The following is a 14,275-nucleotide window of genomic DNA, read 5'->3' as shown; positions in this document are numbered from 1 at the left end:
AACTTGATATCCCTTTTTGCGGGGGGGCGGGGGCGAGAATACAAATTTTGTTGATAAAGGTCATAGTGTTCATGTAATAGTCTTCTGTAAGGCATTTGACTTGGTGCTGCATGATATCTTGATTTAAAAACTAGTATGATGTAAAATTTACATGTCACGCATTATGTGGATTAACTGGCTAACTGAAAGATCTCAAAATATAACTATAAACAGAGAATCCTCACCAAGTGGGTCTGTTTCCAGTGTGGTTCAGGGATTGGTTCTTGTGTCTACTTTATTTAACATTTTTATCGATGGACTGGGAAGAAAACATAAAATAATCACTGATAGTTTGCACATGACCCAAAAATTTGGGGAGTGGTAAATAACGAAGAGGACAGGTCACTGATTCAGCGTGATCTAGGTCACTTGATAAACTGGGCACAAGCAAACAATATTGGTTTTTAATATGGTAAATGTGTACACCTAGGAACAAAGGATATAGGCCGTACTTACAGGATGGGGGACTCTAGCCTGGGAAGCAGTGACTCTGAAAAAGATTTTTGGATTGTAGTGCATAGTCAGCTGAACTTGAGCTGCCAGAGTGACACTGTGGCCAAAAGAGCAAATGCAATCCTGGGAAGCATAAACAGGGAAATCTCAAGTAGGTGTAGGAAGATTATTTTACCTCTGGATTTGGTGGGCCACTGTTGGAATATTGTGTCCAGTTCTGGTGCCCACAATTCAAGAAGGATTTTTATAAATTGGAGAGGGTTCATAGAAGAGCCATGAGAACAATTAAGACTCGAAAACCTGTCTGATAGTGATAGACTCAAGGAGCCTAATCTGTTTAGTTTAACAAAGAGAAGGTTGGGGACTGACTTGATTACAGTCTATAACTACCTACATGGGGAACAAATATTCAATAATGGGCTCTTCAGACTAGCAGAGAAAGGTATAACAAGATCCAGGGGCTGGAAATTGAAGCGAAACAAATTCAGACTGGAAATAAGGTGTACATTTTTAACAGTGAGAGTAATTAACCACTGGAACAGTTTACCAAGTGTCATGGTGGATTCTCCATCACTAACCATTTTTAAATCCAGTTTGGATGTTTTTTTAAAAGATCTGCTCTAGGAGCTATTTTGGGCAAGTTCTACGCCTGTGTTACACACGAGGTCAGATTAGATGATCACAATAGTCCCTTCTAGCCTTAGAATCTATGAAAACCAGCTTGAATCTGCCGCACCCAAAAATCTAGGAAAACTAAACACCACCTCTGGGCATTTCCAGGAGTCAGTACTTCCCCACTGGCAAGCACTAAGTCTGTGTATATAAAAGAAAACTTTTAATAAAAGGGAGAGGGATCACAGCATTAGTTTGGGAAAACATTGCAACAGTGATTCAAAATGCAAATCATAAATGAACTCCTGCCCCACACTATTTTGAACAGGAGTCCTTTCCTTCAGTTTCCCACCTTCAGGTGTGAAATTCCAGTAGACAAATGTCCGTTTAACATGCCTTTCCCTCAGTTGCACCCCTGTCATAAATATAAAGGGAAGGGTAAACACCTTTAAATCCCTCCTGGCCAGAGGAAAAACCCTTTCACCTGTAAAAGGTTAAGAAGCTAAAATAACCTCGCTGGCACCTGACCAAAATGACCAATGAGGAGACAAGATACTTTCAAAGCTGGAAGGGGGGAAACAAAGGTTTGTCTCTGTCTGTGTGTTGCTTTTGCTGGGACCAGAGCAGGAATGCAGGTCAAAACTTCTGTAAAGAGTGAATGAGCAATCTAGTTAAATATGCGTTAGATTCTGTTTTGTTTAAATGGCTGATAAAATAAGTTGTGCTGAATGGAATGTATATTCCTGTTTTTGTGTCTTTTTGTAACTTAAGGTTTTGCCTAGAGGGGTTCTCTATGTTTTGAATCTGATTACCCTGTAAGGTATTTACCATCCTGATTTTACAGAGGTGATTCTTTTACTTTTTCTTTAATTAAAATTCTTCTTTTAAGAACCTGATTGCTTTTTCATTGTTCTTAACATCCAAGGCTTTGGGTCTGTGTTCACCTGTGCAAATTGGTGAGGATTTTTATCAAGCCTTCCCCAGGAAAGGGGGTGTAGGGTTTGGGAGGTTTTCGGGGAGAAAGACGTTTCCAAGCGGGCTCTTTCCCTGTTATATATTTGTTAGACGCTTGGTGGTGACAGCAATAAAGTCCAGGCGCAAAAGGTAAAATAGTTTGTACCGTGGGGAAGTTTTAACCTAAGCTGGTAAAAATAAGCTTACGGGGTTTTTCATGCAGGTCCCCACATCTGTACCCTAGAGTTCAGAGTGGGGAAGGAACCTTGACAACCTCACTCACAGCTTATCTGTGGTCAGCAAAGTATCAGAGTCCCGGGGTATATTCAGGTGGGTTTGGGAGATGATTGAGTGACACCTCTGCTTCAAAAAGAAAAGAAGTACTTGTGGCACCTTCGAGACTAACAAATTTTTTGAGCATAAGCTTTCGTGAGCTACAGCTCGCTTCATAGCTCATGAAAGCTTGTGCTCAAATAAATTGGTTAGTCTCTAAGGTGCCACAAGTCCTCCTTTTCTTTTTGCATATACAGACTAACACGACTGCTACTCTGAAACCTCTGCTTCAGCTTGCCACTGCTGTTTCTACTGCTGCTGTTGCTCACGGCTGCTGCTTCTCTTTGCTGTGATGTCATGTTTTGAGTTTCCACCATATAACCCATCTCCTAATGATTTCACTGAGTAGAGAGGAACTCACTGCTGCTGCCTGTTCTGCGTGGTGTTTCACCACAGCCCTGTCCCCACACCAGGACTAAGTCCCCAGGCCAGTTTATTAGTGTGATTTCAGTTCTAGAGATCTTTGAGAGGAAACAAGGACGTGCAATTGAATCCATTCAGCTCTGTCTTTAAACACTGGAGGGGAAAGGTCAAATGATATATAAGGCCCTTTAAACAGAGTCTACACTGTGTGCCGACCCGCTCTGACTTTCACTTGGACTTGGCATCACTATCTCCACTTAGCAAGTGAGGTTGAAGGACCTCACCTTCTCAATTAGAGCATACTACGTAAGGTTCTGCTGCCCTTTATACATACAATAAGCATAACAACATTTTATTATACCTGCATCCAAATCTAAAGTGAACTTTAACCCAAAACAGCCAAAATTCATCACTTTGCAAAGCAGGTCTATCTACTGATCATGTAGGCAAAGTAGTTGTGTCTATGCAAATGCAATCTGCTCCTGAAGTCTTTTGCACAGTTCATCAATAGATGCTAGGGGAGAGCTTATTCAGATCATCTGTCCAGCTTCAATGGCTATCCATTAGTTGGCTATGGATCTCTTTAACCACAAGGACTTTCTGCTTTCGCTTATTGATGAGTGAATCTCACAAAGGTTCAGAGGTTGAGTTCAGTTTGGATAAATGTCAAAATGTTTTGGTTGCTTATTCAAACTTTCCAGATGTCTTGGCTCTGCAGGCTAGAGTCTGAAAATCTTGAGAGAATGTGCTTTTGTGAGAGATTTGACAATTGCACTCCTAGCAGTGACAGCAGTTTGTAAGGTTCTGACACCTTTAGATAGTTTTGGTTCTAGAAATGGAGGAAGGTTAAAAAATGGTGACTCTTATCCTTTCCAAACTGGTTCAGCCATCCCTATTTTTCAGCTGTCATTGCAAGTTTACTCTGGTGGTAGATTAAACCTTTCATCCTTTCCTTTCTTAGTAGTCTTTGGGATACTGCCTGACAGAACCTTTCACAGAATGCAAAAATCTCTGATCCATCCACAACAAATCGGGTTTTGGATTGGGGCATTGTTTGAAAATATATAGGTATAGTTTAACCCAGGCCTTTGAGGTACCAAGCTTCATAGAGTTTGTTTGGTTTTTTGGGGGGGTGTGACGGGGGAAGGGGGTTAGAGTGTCTGGATTTTCTTGTTAAACAAAGTAAAGGCAAATTGTCATTCAGTCAAATTTTATTTTTATTCACATATTAATTTTGAAGCACAAATCCAGATTCAAACATTAAACTCCATGTACAAATCTACTGTGCGGAAGTCTCATTCTCACTTCTCTTGCTGGCAATAAGAGTGCTGTGAAGTGCTGAAGAGGGTGTCCTGCTTCACTTGAGAAACCCTTCAGGTTGATTCAGAAGCAGTACTAAGTTTCAAAGATAGTCCCATGCAGCCTTATTTACCCAAACTAATGATGATTGTGGTTTTTCTTCTTGTGGTTGAAGATGGTTGCTTAGTGAATTGAGGGGTGAATCCTGGCATCCTTGGGACTATCAGAGGATGAAGGCTGCAACACCATTTTCTGGCTCTCTGGAGAAGCTACATCAAAATTCCATGTGCTTCTTGTTGTGATTTCCTCTATAAATCAATAAGTTATTTTGTTAATACAAATCTCAAAGTTCCTATTTTCCTAAATTCAGATTCTAACTGTTTGTAGTTTTAAAACAAGTAACTAACTGGCCACTATAGTAAAATTAGCCATTGCCATTTGTATTTCTTTTTCCTCTCAGTTTAGCCTCCCATGAGTTCTTGCTGAAATTAATACTCCTAAAATAAAAACAGCTGGCCTGATCCTCTTTCTTACCATGAGTTGAATTAAAAAGCTTATTTAACACAGAACAAGGGGAAAAACAGAGAGAGGTAATTCCTTTACAAATAAATGCTAACACCCTTATTTTTTTAGTGTGGAAACCTTTAAAATATGGATGTGGTTAGATTAAAAAGTTAGGGACTTTGGTTTCAGTAAATGTAACACAAATTTTCCAGTGTGGTGGGGAAAGGCTATCACTGGACATGCACTTGACTAAGATTGAAATCCTTCTTTTGTAGATTTAAAATGATTCATGTATTGTGTTTTGGGTGGCCATTATCCCATCAGCAGTAAATGACCTGCAGTTACCTCTGAGGCTGAAAGCTGCTGCTGATCACAGCAGTTTTGTGGTCAGTAATGTGAACGAAACAACCCTTTTTTGTCATAGATTTCAGAGCAGAATTTGATCTCTTAGGACTAGTGATTAGAGTCCTAAACATGTAGCAAGGTGTGAAAGATTTGTTTCCTTTGAAGGGAATTTTTACACTCAGCTATGGTAAATAGTTTGGAAATTCTTTGTATAGATAAGACAGAGGGATCAAAGCATGATATTACTTTCCCTAAGAGACTATAACAGTTAAGAGGGAGGTGCATATGCACGAATACACAATGGGCTTGCTTCACCCTGCTGGAGTGGGGTGGAATGCAAATTGCCTTTTTGCACCATTCTACCTATGGGTTCTGCAGGGGGAGGACAGCTTTAAACTTCAGTTGGGCTCCCAGGGTGACTGAAGATGACTGGGGGATGCACTGAAGTAGCATGTCCCCCAACTTCCCTAGCCATGCACCCTCCCTGACTGGTGCCAACCTCCCTTAAGGCTGTAGTGTCCCTGGGGACACCCTAGTACAGTGGTTCTCAACCTTTCCAGACTACTGTAACACTTTCAGGAGTAAAAAGAAAAGGAGTACCTGTGGCACCTTAGAGACTAACCAATTTATTTGAGCATAAGCTTTTGTGAGCTACAGCTCACTTCGTCGGATGCATACTATGGAAACTGTGGAAACTGCACAGTACTGTTTCCACAGTATGCATCCGATGAAGTGAGCTGTAGCTCGCGAAAGCTTATGCTCAGGTAAATTGGTTAGTCTCTAAGGTGCCACAAGTACTCCTTTTCTTTTTGCGAATACAGACTAACACGGCTGTTACTCTGAAACCTTTCAGGAGTCTGATTTGTCTCAAGTTTCACCTCACTTAAAAACTACTTGCTTACAAAATCAGACATAAAAGTACAAAAGTGTCACAGCACACTATTACTGAGAAATTGCTTATTTTCTCATTTTTACCTTATATTTATCAAATAAATCGATTGGAGTATAAATATTGTACTTACATTTCACTGTGACACTTGATCCTGTTTTTCACTTGTGAGCATTGTGTGAAGCCCAAGCCCCAGGCAGTGTGGCTGAAGCATGTTACTTACCTTTGTGGGGTCCAGGCAGTTGCCCTGCTTGCCACCCCCTAATGCGACTCCCCTAAACCCAGACCTCAACCGCCCTCGGGGCTGCAACCTCCAGGTTGAGAAACACTGACCTAGATGAGTTGAATATCCCCTGAAATACCTCAGAGTACCCCCAGGGATACACATACTCCTGGTTGAGAACTGCTGCCCTAGCAGATACTGGACATTTTGTTCTGCTGCAAACAGCCTCCTGACAGAGGTTCTGAAAGTGTAAACCAAGGCAGGATCAAGCCTGAAAGCTCTGATTTTCTTTAAAAATAGGTGTTGATGAATAGTATTTGCTTAGTTATAGCTTTAAAATATGAATAAAAGATGGAAAATGCAAATCAATGATGTTTTAAGAGGCATTTTTACTCTTTTTAAAACATTTTACTAAATACATTTTTACTCTGTTTTAGAGGAGGATTTCATTGTGATTTAAACCAAAAAACATCTCAAAGAGAGGAGAGTGCTTTGGGTGTTAATCCAAGCACTGGGCTGATGAGCGGGAACTCTAATTTTAATTCTGACTATGCCACTGACTTTACTAGCTTGTCTTGGAGAGGTTATATAAGACCAGATTAAAAAAAAAAAGTCTAAGGTTCATACACAGAAATGATATAGAAATAGCCATTAGCGTGTACAAACTCCCATTTTTCTGTGCAACTGTGGCAATTGCACGTGTATATCCAGAAACATGAATTCACTTCTGTGTACAGACCTCTGGCCTCCCTTTTAAAATTGTCCTTTAATCTCTCTGCTTTCATTTTTCCATCCATCAAATGGGAATAATAGCTACTTATCACCTTGACATGGCTGTTGTGAGGTTTAATTAGTTAGTTTGTAAAGCACTTTGCAGATGAAAAAAACAAAACATTGATACTATTAGTTCTAATTGTTGTTACGCAGTTTTTTTATGTTATGGCTATTGCAAATTGTCTCTGCTTTTTAAATTTGTTTTCTTCTCTCTTTGTTGTGTTATTAGTGTTCCGATCTTGGATACCATGCAAGTCTGAACAGAGCCCTAAGAACATATCTCTCTGCAGAGTATAACCTTGAAACATCTAGACATGAGGGCCTAGATATAATTGAGAATGCTGTTGACAGCTTGGAGCCACGAAGTGACAAGCAGAGATTCATGGAGATGTACCCCACTGCCTTTTGTCCGCCAATGAAATTTGAGTTCCAGTCTCATATGGGTGATGAGGTCAGTAGTTAGTGACTTCTTAGAGACAAGTAGGGTAAATCCAAACCAATAATTTCTGTTTCTGCACAAAGGAAAACTTCCCTGGTGTGAATTCTGAATTATTTTCTGCAGGATGTGGCTTTCATCCACTTCTACAAAGAATCTAGTTAAAGTGAAATGTAAGCCAGTATTATTTATGCAGACACAAATGGATCAGCAAACAAAACCTTTGGCAGATCTGGAAACATGCTATTCAGAGTTGCTCAAAATAATTCTGATGCAAGAGCAATCCTTTGTTGTGTTTTGTATTACACTATAATGACATTGGCTCAGATTCTCTTCGTTTCCAAGATGTGCCCAGCACAGAAACAGAGGCAATGATGGCTTTATATCACGAACCACCCAGTGGGGCTTCCCAGTACAACTTAGAGGGGCCTCAGAGCTGTTCTACACTGCACTTGGAGCATATCATCTGGAGATTGCCAGAATGCAAGCGGTCTCCAACCATGCTCCTATTTTCCACTACATTAGGGACTGGTGGGAGCGTAGAATGCTACAGTATCTGGGGATTTCCCTTCCACAAGGGAAATCTTGGATGTGCACTGCTTTGTGGTCCTGTAGCAGCCAAAAGCCATATTGCAGAGGAACATCAATTCCTATCTATTTTCATAGAATATTGTGACTATTTCCTCATCTTAGGGTATGTCTTTACTATGAAATTAGGTAGATTTTATAGAAGTCGATTTTTAGAAATCTATTTTTACAGTCGATTGTGTATGTCCCCACTAAGCGTATTAAGTTAGCGGAATGTGTCTTCAATACCGTGGCTAGCATCGACTTACAGAGCGGTGCACTGTGAGTAGCTATCCCACAGTTCCCCACAGTCTCCGCTGCCCATTGGAATTCTAGGTTAAGCTCCCAATGCCTGATGGGGCAAAAACATTGTCGAGTGTGGTTTTGGATACATGCCGTCAGTCCCCCCTCCCTCCATGAAAGCAATGACAGACAATCATTTCACGCCTTTTTTCCTGGGTTACCCATGCAGACGCCATACCATGGCAAGCATGGAGCCCGCTCAGCTCACTGCTGCTGTTGTGAGCATTGTAAACACCTTGCGCATTATCCTGGAGTATGTGCAGAACTGGGCTAAGAAACACCAGCATGAGGACGATTGTGATGAGGACATGGACATAGATGTTCCTGAAAGCACAGGATGTGGCAATTGGGACATCATGGCTGCAGTGGGGCAGGTTGATGCAGTGGAACGCCGATTCTGGGCCCAGCAAACAAGCACAGACTGGTGGGACCTCATAGTGTTGCAGGTATGGGATGATTCACTGTGGCTGCGAAATTTTCGCATGCGTAAGTCCATTTTCCTTGAACTTTGTGAGTTGCTTTCCCCCGCCCTGAAGCGCAGGAATACCAAGATGAGAGCTGCCCTGACAGTTGAGAAGCGAGTGGCGATAGCCCTGTGGAAGTTTGCAACGCCTGACTGCACCGGTCAATCGGGAATCAATTTGGAGTAGGCAAGTCTACTGTGGGGACTGCTGTGATCCAAGTAGCCAGTGCAATCACTGATGTTCTGCTATCAAGGGTGACTCTGGGAAATGTGCAGGTCAGACTGGATGGCTTTGCTGCAATAGGGTTCCCTAACTGTGGTGGGGCGATAGACAGAACACATATCTCTATCTTGGCACCGGACCACCTTGCCAACCAGTACGTAAACCGCAAGGGATACTTCTCAATGGTGCTGCAAGCACTGGTGGATCACGAGGGACATTTCACCGACATCAACATGGGATGGCCGGGAAAGGTGCATGACGCTCGCATCTTTAGGAACTCCGGGCTGTTCGAGCAGTTGCAAGAAGGGACTTACTTCCCAGACCAGAAAATTACCGTTGGGGATGTAGAAACGCCAATAGTTATCCTTGGGGACCCAGCCTACCCCTTGCTCCCAGGGCTCATGAAGCCATACACAGGCATCCTGGACAGTAGTAAGGAGCAGTTCAACTATAGGCTGAGCAAGTGCAGAATGGTGGTAGAATGTGCCTTTGGACGTTTAAAAGCTCGCTGGCGCTGTTTGCTGACTAGGTTAGACCTTAGAGCAACCAACATTCCCATTGTCATTGCTGCTTGCTGTATGCTCCATAATATCTGTGAGAGTAAGGGGGAGACGTTTATGGCGGGGTGGGAGGTTGAGGAAAATCGCCTGGTGGCCGATTTGGAGCAGCCAGACACCAGGGCGATTAGAAGAGCGCAGCTAGGCATGCTGCACATCAGAGAGGCTTTGAAAACCAGTTTCATGACTGGCCAGGCTACGGTGTGACAGTTGTGTGTATTTCTCCTTGCTGCAAACCCCCCTTCGATCACAGCTGGCAAAGGAAATAAAGTAACTATCGTTTTGAAACTATGCATTCATTCTTTATTAATTTTTTTTAAAAAAGTGAGATAACTGACAAAGTAGCCCGGGTGAGGTGTAGGAGGAGGGAAGGACAAGGCCACATTGCTTATTGTAGTCACACTACAAATTAAAACTGTTTGAATGACAATCTTCTGTTGCCTGGGCCATCCTCTGGAGTGGAGTGGCTGGGTGCCCGGAGCCTCCCCCCCGTGTTCTTTGGCGTCTGGGTGAGGAGGATATGGAACTTGGGGAGGAGGGCAGGCGGTTATACAATGGATGCAGTGGGGGTCTGTGCTCTTGTTGGCTCCAACAGACACTTCATCATGTCCGTTTGCTCCCCCATTAGCCTCAGCATCACCTCCTGCCTCTGCTCTTCATGCTCACTTAATGCTTTCCTGGCCTCTGCCACTGAATGCCTCCATGCATTAAGCTGTGCCCTATCAGTGCAGGAGGACTGCATGAGCTCGGAAAACATGTCATTGCGAGTGTGTTTTTTTCGCCGTCTAATCTGCGATAACCTCAGGGACAGAGATGATGGGGAGCATAGAAACATTTGCGCCTGGGAAGAGATAAAAAGGGAGAGTAAATTTTAAGATGACACATTTCTGAGAACAAAAGTAAGATTCTTTCACAGTGAATCAAGTAATTCACAACAGACAGCACATGTGCTTTAGGTACAAGGTCGCATTTTGCCTTTTATATTGAGCACCTGCCAGTATGGTGATACATCACAAATGGCTGGGCAACAGAATTCGTTTTCCAAGCAGCCATGGTAAGCCTTTTGGTATGCAGGTTTGGCTTCTTCTGCCTTCGTAACATGTGGGAATGGTTTCAAACTGCAGCGCCATCCTTTCCCATAGCAAGCAATGCCTGTTGGGTTTCACATTTAAAAGGAGGGGCTACGGTTTTCGGGTGTACAGCACACACCTCCCCCCACCCCGCCGCGTGGCTATTCTCTGGGATGATCCCTTCACCCCTCCCCCTGCCGCATGGCTATTCTCCAGGGTGATCCCTTTTAGCCAAGTACAAACAACCCAGCATGAACGGGTTCCTTTTACTGTTCCCTTACAAAAATTCCCCTATTTCAACCAGGTGACCATGAATGATATCACTCTCCTGAGGCTAACACAGAAATATAAAGACCGAATGTTGCTTGAATGCGACCAGGACCATTCGCTGCCATGCTTTGTGCTGCAGTGATTCCAGACTACTTGCTGCTGGCTTGGCGTGGTAAAGTGTCCTACCATGGAGGACGAAATAAGGCAGCCCTCCCCAGAAACCTTCTGCAAAGGCTTTCAGAGTATCTCCAGGAGAGCTTCATGGAGATGTCCCTGGAGAATTCCCGCTCCATCCCCAGACACATTAACAGATTTTTCCAGTAGCTGTACTGGCCGTGAATGCATCCCAATTCTTCAGGGCAAATCAAACATTAAATACTATTGCTTTTAAACCCTGTACTGTAGTTACAAATGTGCACTCACCAGAGCTGCCTTCTCCAGCTTCAGGGTCGGGGATCCTGCCTTGGGAGGGTATTGGCTCCAGAGTGATGAAAACATCCTGGCTGCCTGGGAGAACAGATTCACCGCTTGCCTCCTGCGCATTCTCCTTCTCCTCTTCCTCATCTACAAAATCCTCCTCCCTGTTGCGTGAGACTCCTCCCTTGCAGGTGTCCACAGACAGTGGTGGGGTAGTGGAAGGGTCCCCACCTAGAATGCCATGCAGCTGATCATAGAAGCGGCATGTATGGGGCTCTGACCCAGAGCGACTGTTTGCCTCCTTTGTCTTTTGGTAGGCATGCCTGAGCATCTTGACTTTCACGTGGCACTGCTGTGTGTCTCTTTTGTAGCCTCTCTCCACCAGGCCCTTTGCGATTTTGGCGTATATATTAGCATTTCTTCTTTTTGATTGGAGTTTGGCCTACACAGATTCTTCTCCCCATACAGCAATCAGATCCAGTGTCTCCCCTTTGGTCCATGCTGGAGCTCGTTTGCGATTCTGGGGGGACTGCATGGTCACCTGTGCTGCTGAGCTCTCCACACTGATCAAAGAGGAAATGAAATTCAAAATTTCCCAGGGCTTTTCCTGTGTACCTGGCTAGTGCATCAGAGTTCAAAGTGCTGTCCAGAGTGGTCACATTGGAGCATTCTGGGATAGCTCCTGGAGGCCAATACCGTCGAATTGTGTCTGCACTACCCCAAATTTGACCCAGCAAGGTCGATTTTAGCGCTACTCCCCTCACCCGGGAGGAGTACAGAAGTCGATTTTAAGAGCCCTTTAGGTCAACGGAACGGGGTTGGTTGTGTAGAAGCATTCATTTTAAAGTCGACCTATCCCCATAGTGTAGACCAGGGCTTATAGTACATACATACTTAAAATAATTGATTTGGAAAATGAAAATCTAAATTTAATTACATTTTTAATAGTTTCAGCAGCAATTCATCTGGTTTTAAAGAGAGTGACAGAAGCTGGTGTTGGTGAATTGAAATTTTCTCTGAGTCTAATAGCCATTTTTGATTCTTTGTTAGGTTTGTCAGGTCAGTGCCCAGCAACCGGTACAAGCAGAGCTTATGCTCAGGTATCAACAGCTACAGTCACGACTGGCCACACTCAAAATTGAAAATGAAGAGGTGAGATTTGTCTCTGCTTGTAAAGTATAATAAACAGCATTTTGGGAGAGGAAGGATTTCCACCATGGGAGGCACGTATCATAGGCTGGCGGACGCTAAGCCTCCCCAAACAGCTCTGCGTGGCCCTGCCCATGCTCCGCCCCAAGGCCCCTCCTGCTTGCCGCTTCGCCCTTGGCCCCAGCCCAGGCAGGCTGCTCCTCTTCTGGGAAGCATGCTGGGGCTGGGGCTAGGGCGGCCGACCTGTGACCGGGACTTGGGGTGGGTGGGGCCCCCCAGGCACTGGGGTCGTGCCACTCGGCACTCCCGGGTGGCCCAGGGCTGAGGACGGGGGGCACTTTGGGCTCCAGTGGGAGGATAAGGGGTGGGGCCTCAGGCAGAAGGGGTGGGCCAGGTCAGAGGCTAACCTCCCCAAGCCCGTGGTTCACCTGCCGCCCCTGATTTCCACTGTGTCAAAAACTACAATACATAATTTAGACCAGTGGTTCTCAACCTGCGGCCCAGTCAGCACAGAGCTGCAGCCAGTGTGAGATCCTCAGGGCCATACTGGTAGTATTGGATGCGACCCACAGTGGTAAATAGGTTGAGAACCACTGATTTAGACTAAAATGGTTTAAATCTATACACACAATTTTCATTTATAATATCAAATATCTATAAACATTTCAGAGGTTAAAAACTGTACCCCAAAGGTGAAATTATGCCTTAATACATCTCGAATGCATCACCATCAGTCAGAGGAGCTGCACAGAAGGTGTACCAGTGCAGAATTTGGCCCTACAGATCATTGAGTCACCTGTAGAAATGGATCAGACCAAAAACACCTCCATGGTTTGGTACAAACTTCCATTTTTCTTTTAGGAAAGGCCTGGAATGAAGTCAATAATGAGTCAGAATCAGTTATAAGTGGTTTAAAAATGTGTGCATTTGAGTTTGTGTATTGCTTTCCTTGAGAATTCATTGTATGTGTTTGAGCTTGTATCTATCGATTCCTTTACATTTAGGATTCATCGAATATATTCTTATTTATGTGGATATTTTTCAGCTTAAAAAAAAATGATACTCAGTGTTTCAGCTAATGCTTCTGTTTATTTGACCCATATGTGTAACGCATTAATTTTGCTTTTTAAAGAAACACTTGTATTCCAGCCAGTGCATTTATTTTTAAACCAAATATAGTTCAAGTTACTCACATTTAGGTGGTTGTGGTGGTTTTAAACCAATGGCATTTGTTGAAACAACTGCACTTTCCTTGTAACTGTTCAATCCACCTTTACTGAAACTAATGTATTTGAGCAAAAACCAGCATGTTTCAATTCTTGGCAATACATGTGCATGTCAGCCAATGAGTCTTTGTTGAAACTAGCACAGTAAATTTGCCCTTTTTCAGAACCTCATAGCTAAGGTCATTGGCAAGCCGCTGCAAGGAATCTCCCATTGCAGCTGTCTGCATGGACTTGTTATACAGAAGAACACAGATTCTAGATTTATTCATGTTCCATGCATTTTGGATTTTCAAGTTTTAACATTAGAGAGAGAGAGAGAGAGAGAAATTTATAAAAACAATAGATTAAAACTGTTACTTTTATTGTCTCCTACAAAATGGAATTTGTTAATTTTGGAGGCAGTTGCTGAGATTCTAAGAAGTATTATGAGCAGAATTACTGAGGTCTAATTATCTAATTCCCCCTCCCCTCTCTCTACCATGGATTTAACAAATGGTTATTTCCCAGATTACCAGCTTTGAAGGATGAAGGAATTTTGGCTGTGTTCTGTGGCTGCAGAGGCAGAATTTTTGTTATGCTCTTAGCTAGAGCTGTTTATACATAGTGATATTGAATGCCTTTCCTGATGATGGCTCACCTAGTAAAAGAAAGTTGCTCTTTTTTTTAAAAAGAGTAAAAAAAACTAAGGGCTCTTCACACCACTCTGGCAGCATATGGGGGGTCTTAAAGTGTGCATAAATTATACTTACTTAAAGAAGTGTAAATGAGAATCTGTTCCTAAAACTAAAAGCCATGGCATTTTCTTA

General features: G+C 43.2%; 1 protein-coding gene across 2 annotated transcripts in view; it reads left to right on the top strand.

Moving 5' to 3' along the window:
• SRGAP1 (SLIT-ROBO Rho GTPase activating protein 1) overlaps positions 1–14,275 on the top strand; it is a 239,567-nt gene that overhangs the window by 166,669 nt on the left and 58,623 nt on the right. For both annotated transcript variants that reach the window (XM_074942133.1, XM_074942132.1), the window contains exons 7-8: positions 7,018–7,239; positions 12,145–12,246. In XM_074942133.1, the coding sequence (XP_074798234.1) occupies positions 7,018–7,239; positions 12,145–12,246 (324 nt within the window). The remainder of the gene's footprint in view (positions 1–7,017; positions 7,240–12,144; positions 12,247–14,275) is intronic.

The sequence above is a fragment of the Natator depressus genome, chromosome 1 (genome assembly GCF_965152275.1).
Source record: "Natator depressus isolate rNatDep1 chromosome 1, rNatDep2.hap1, whole genome shotgun sequence".
NCBI classification, from domain to species: Eukaryota; Metazoa; Chordata; order Testudines; family Cheloniidae; genus Natator; species Natator depressus.
Note: the sequence above shows the minus strand (reverse complement) of the source record. Positions and strands in the feature narration are given on the sequence as shown.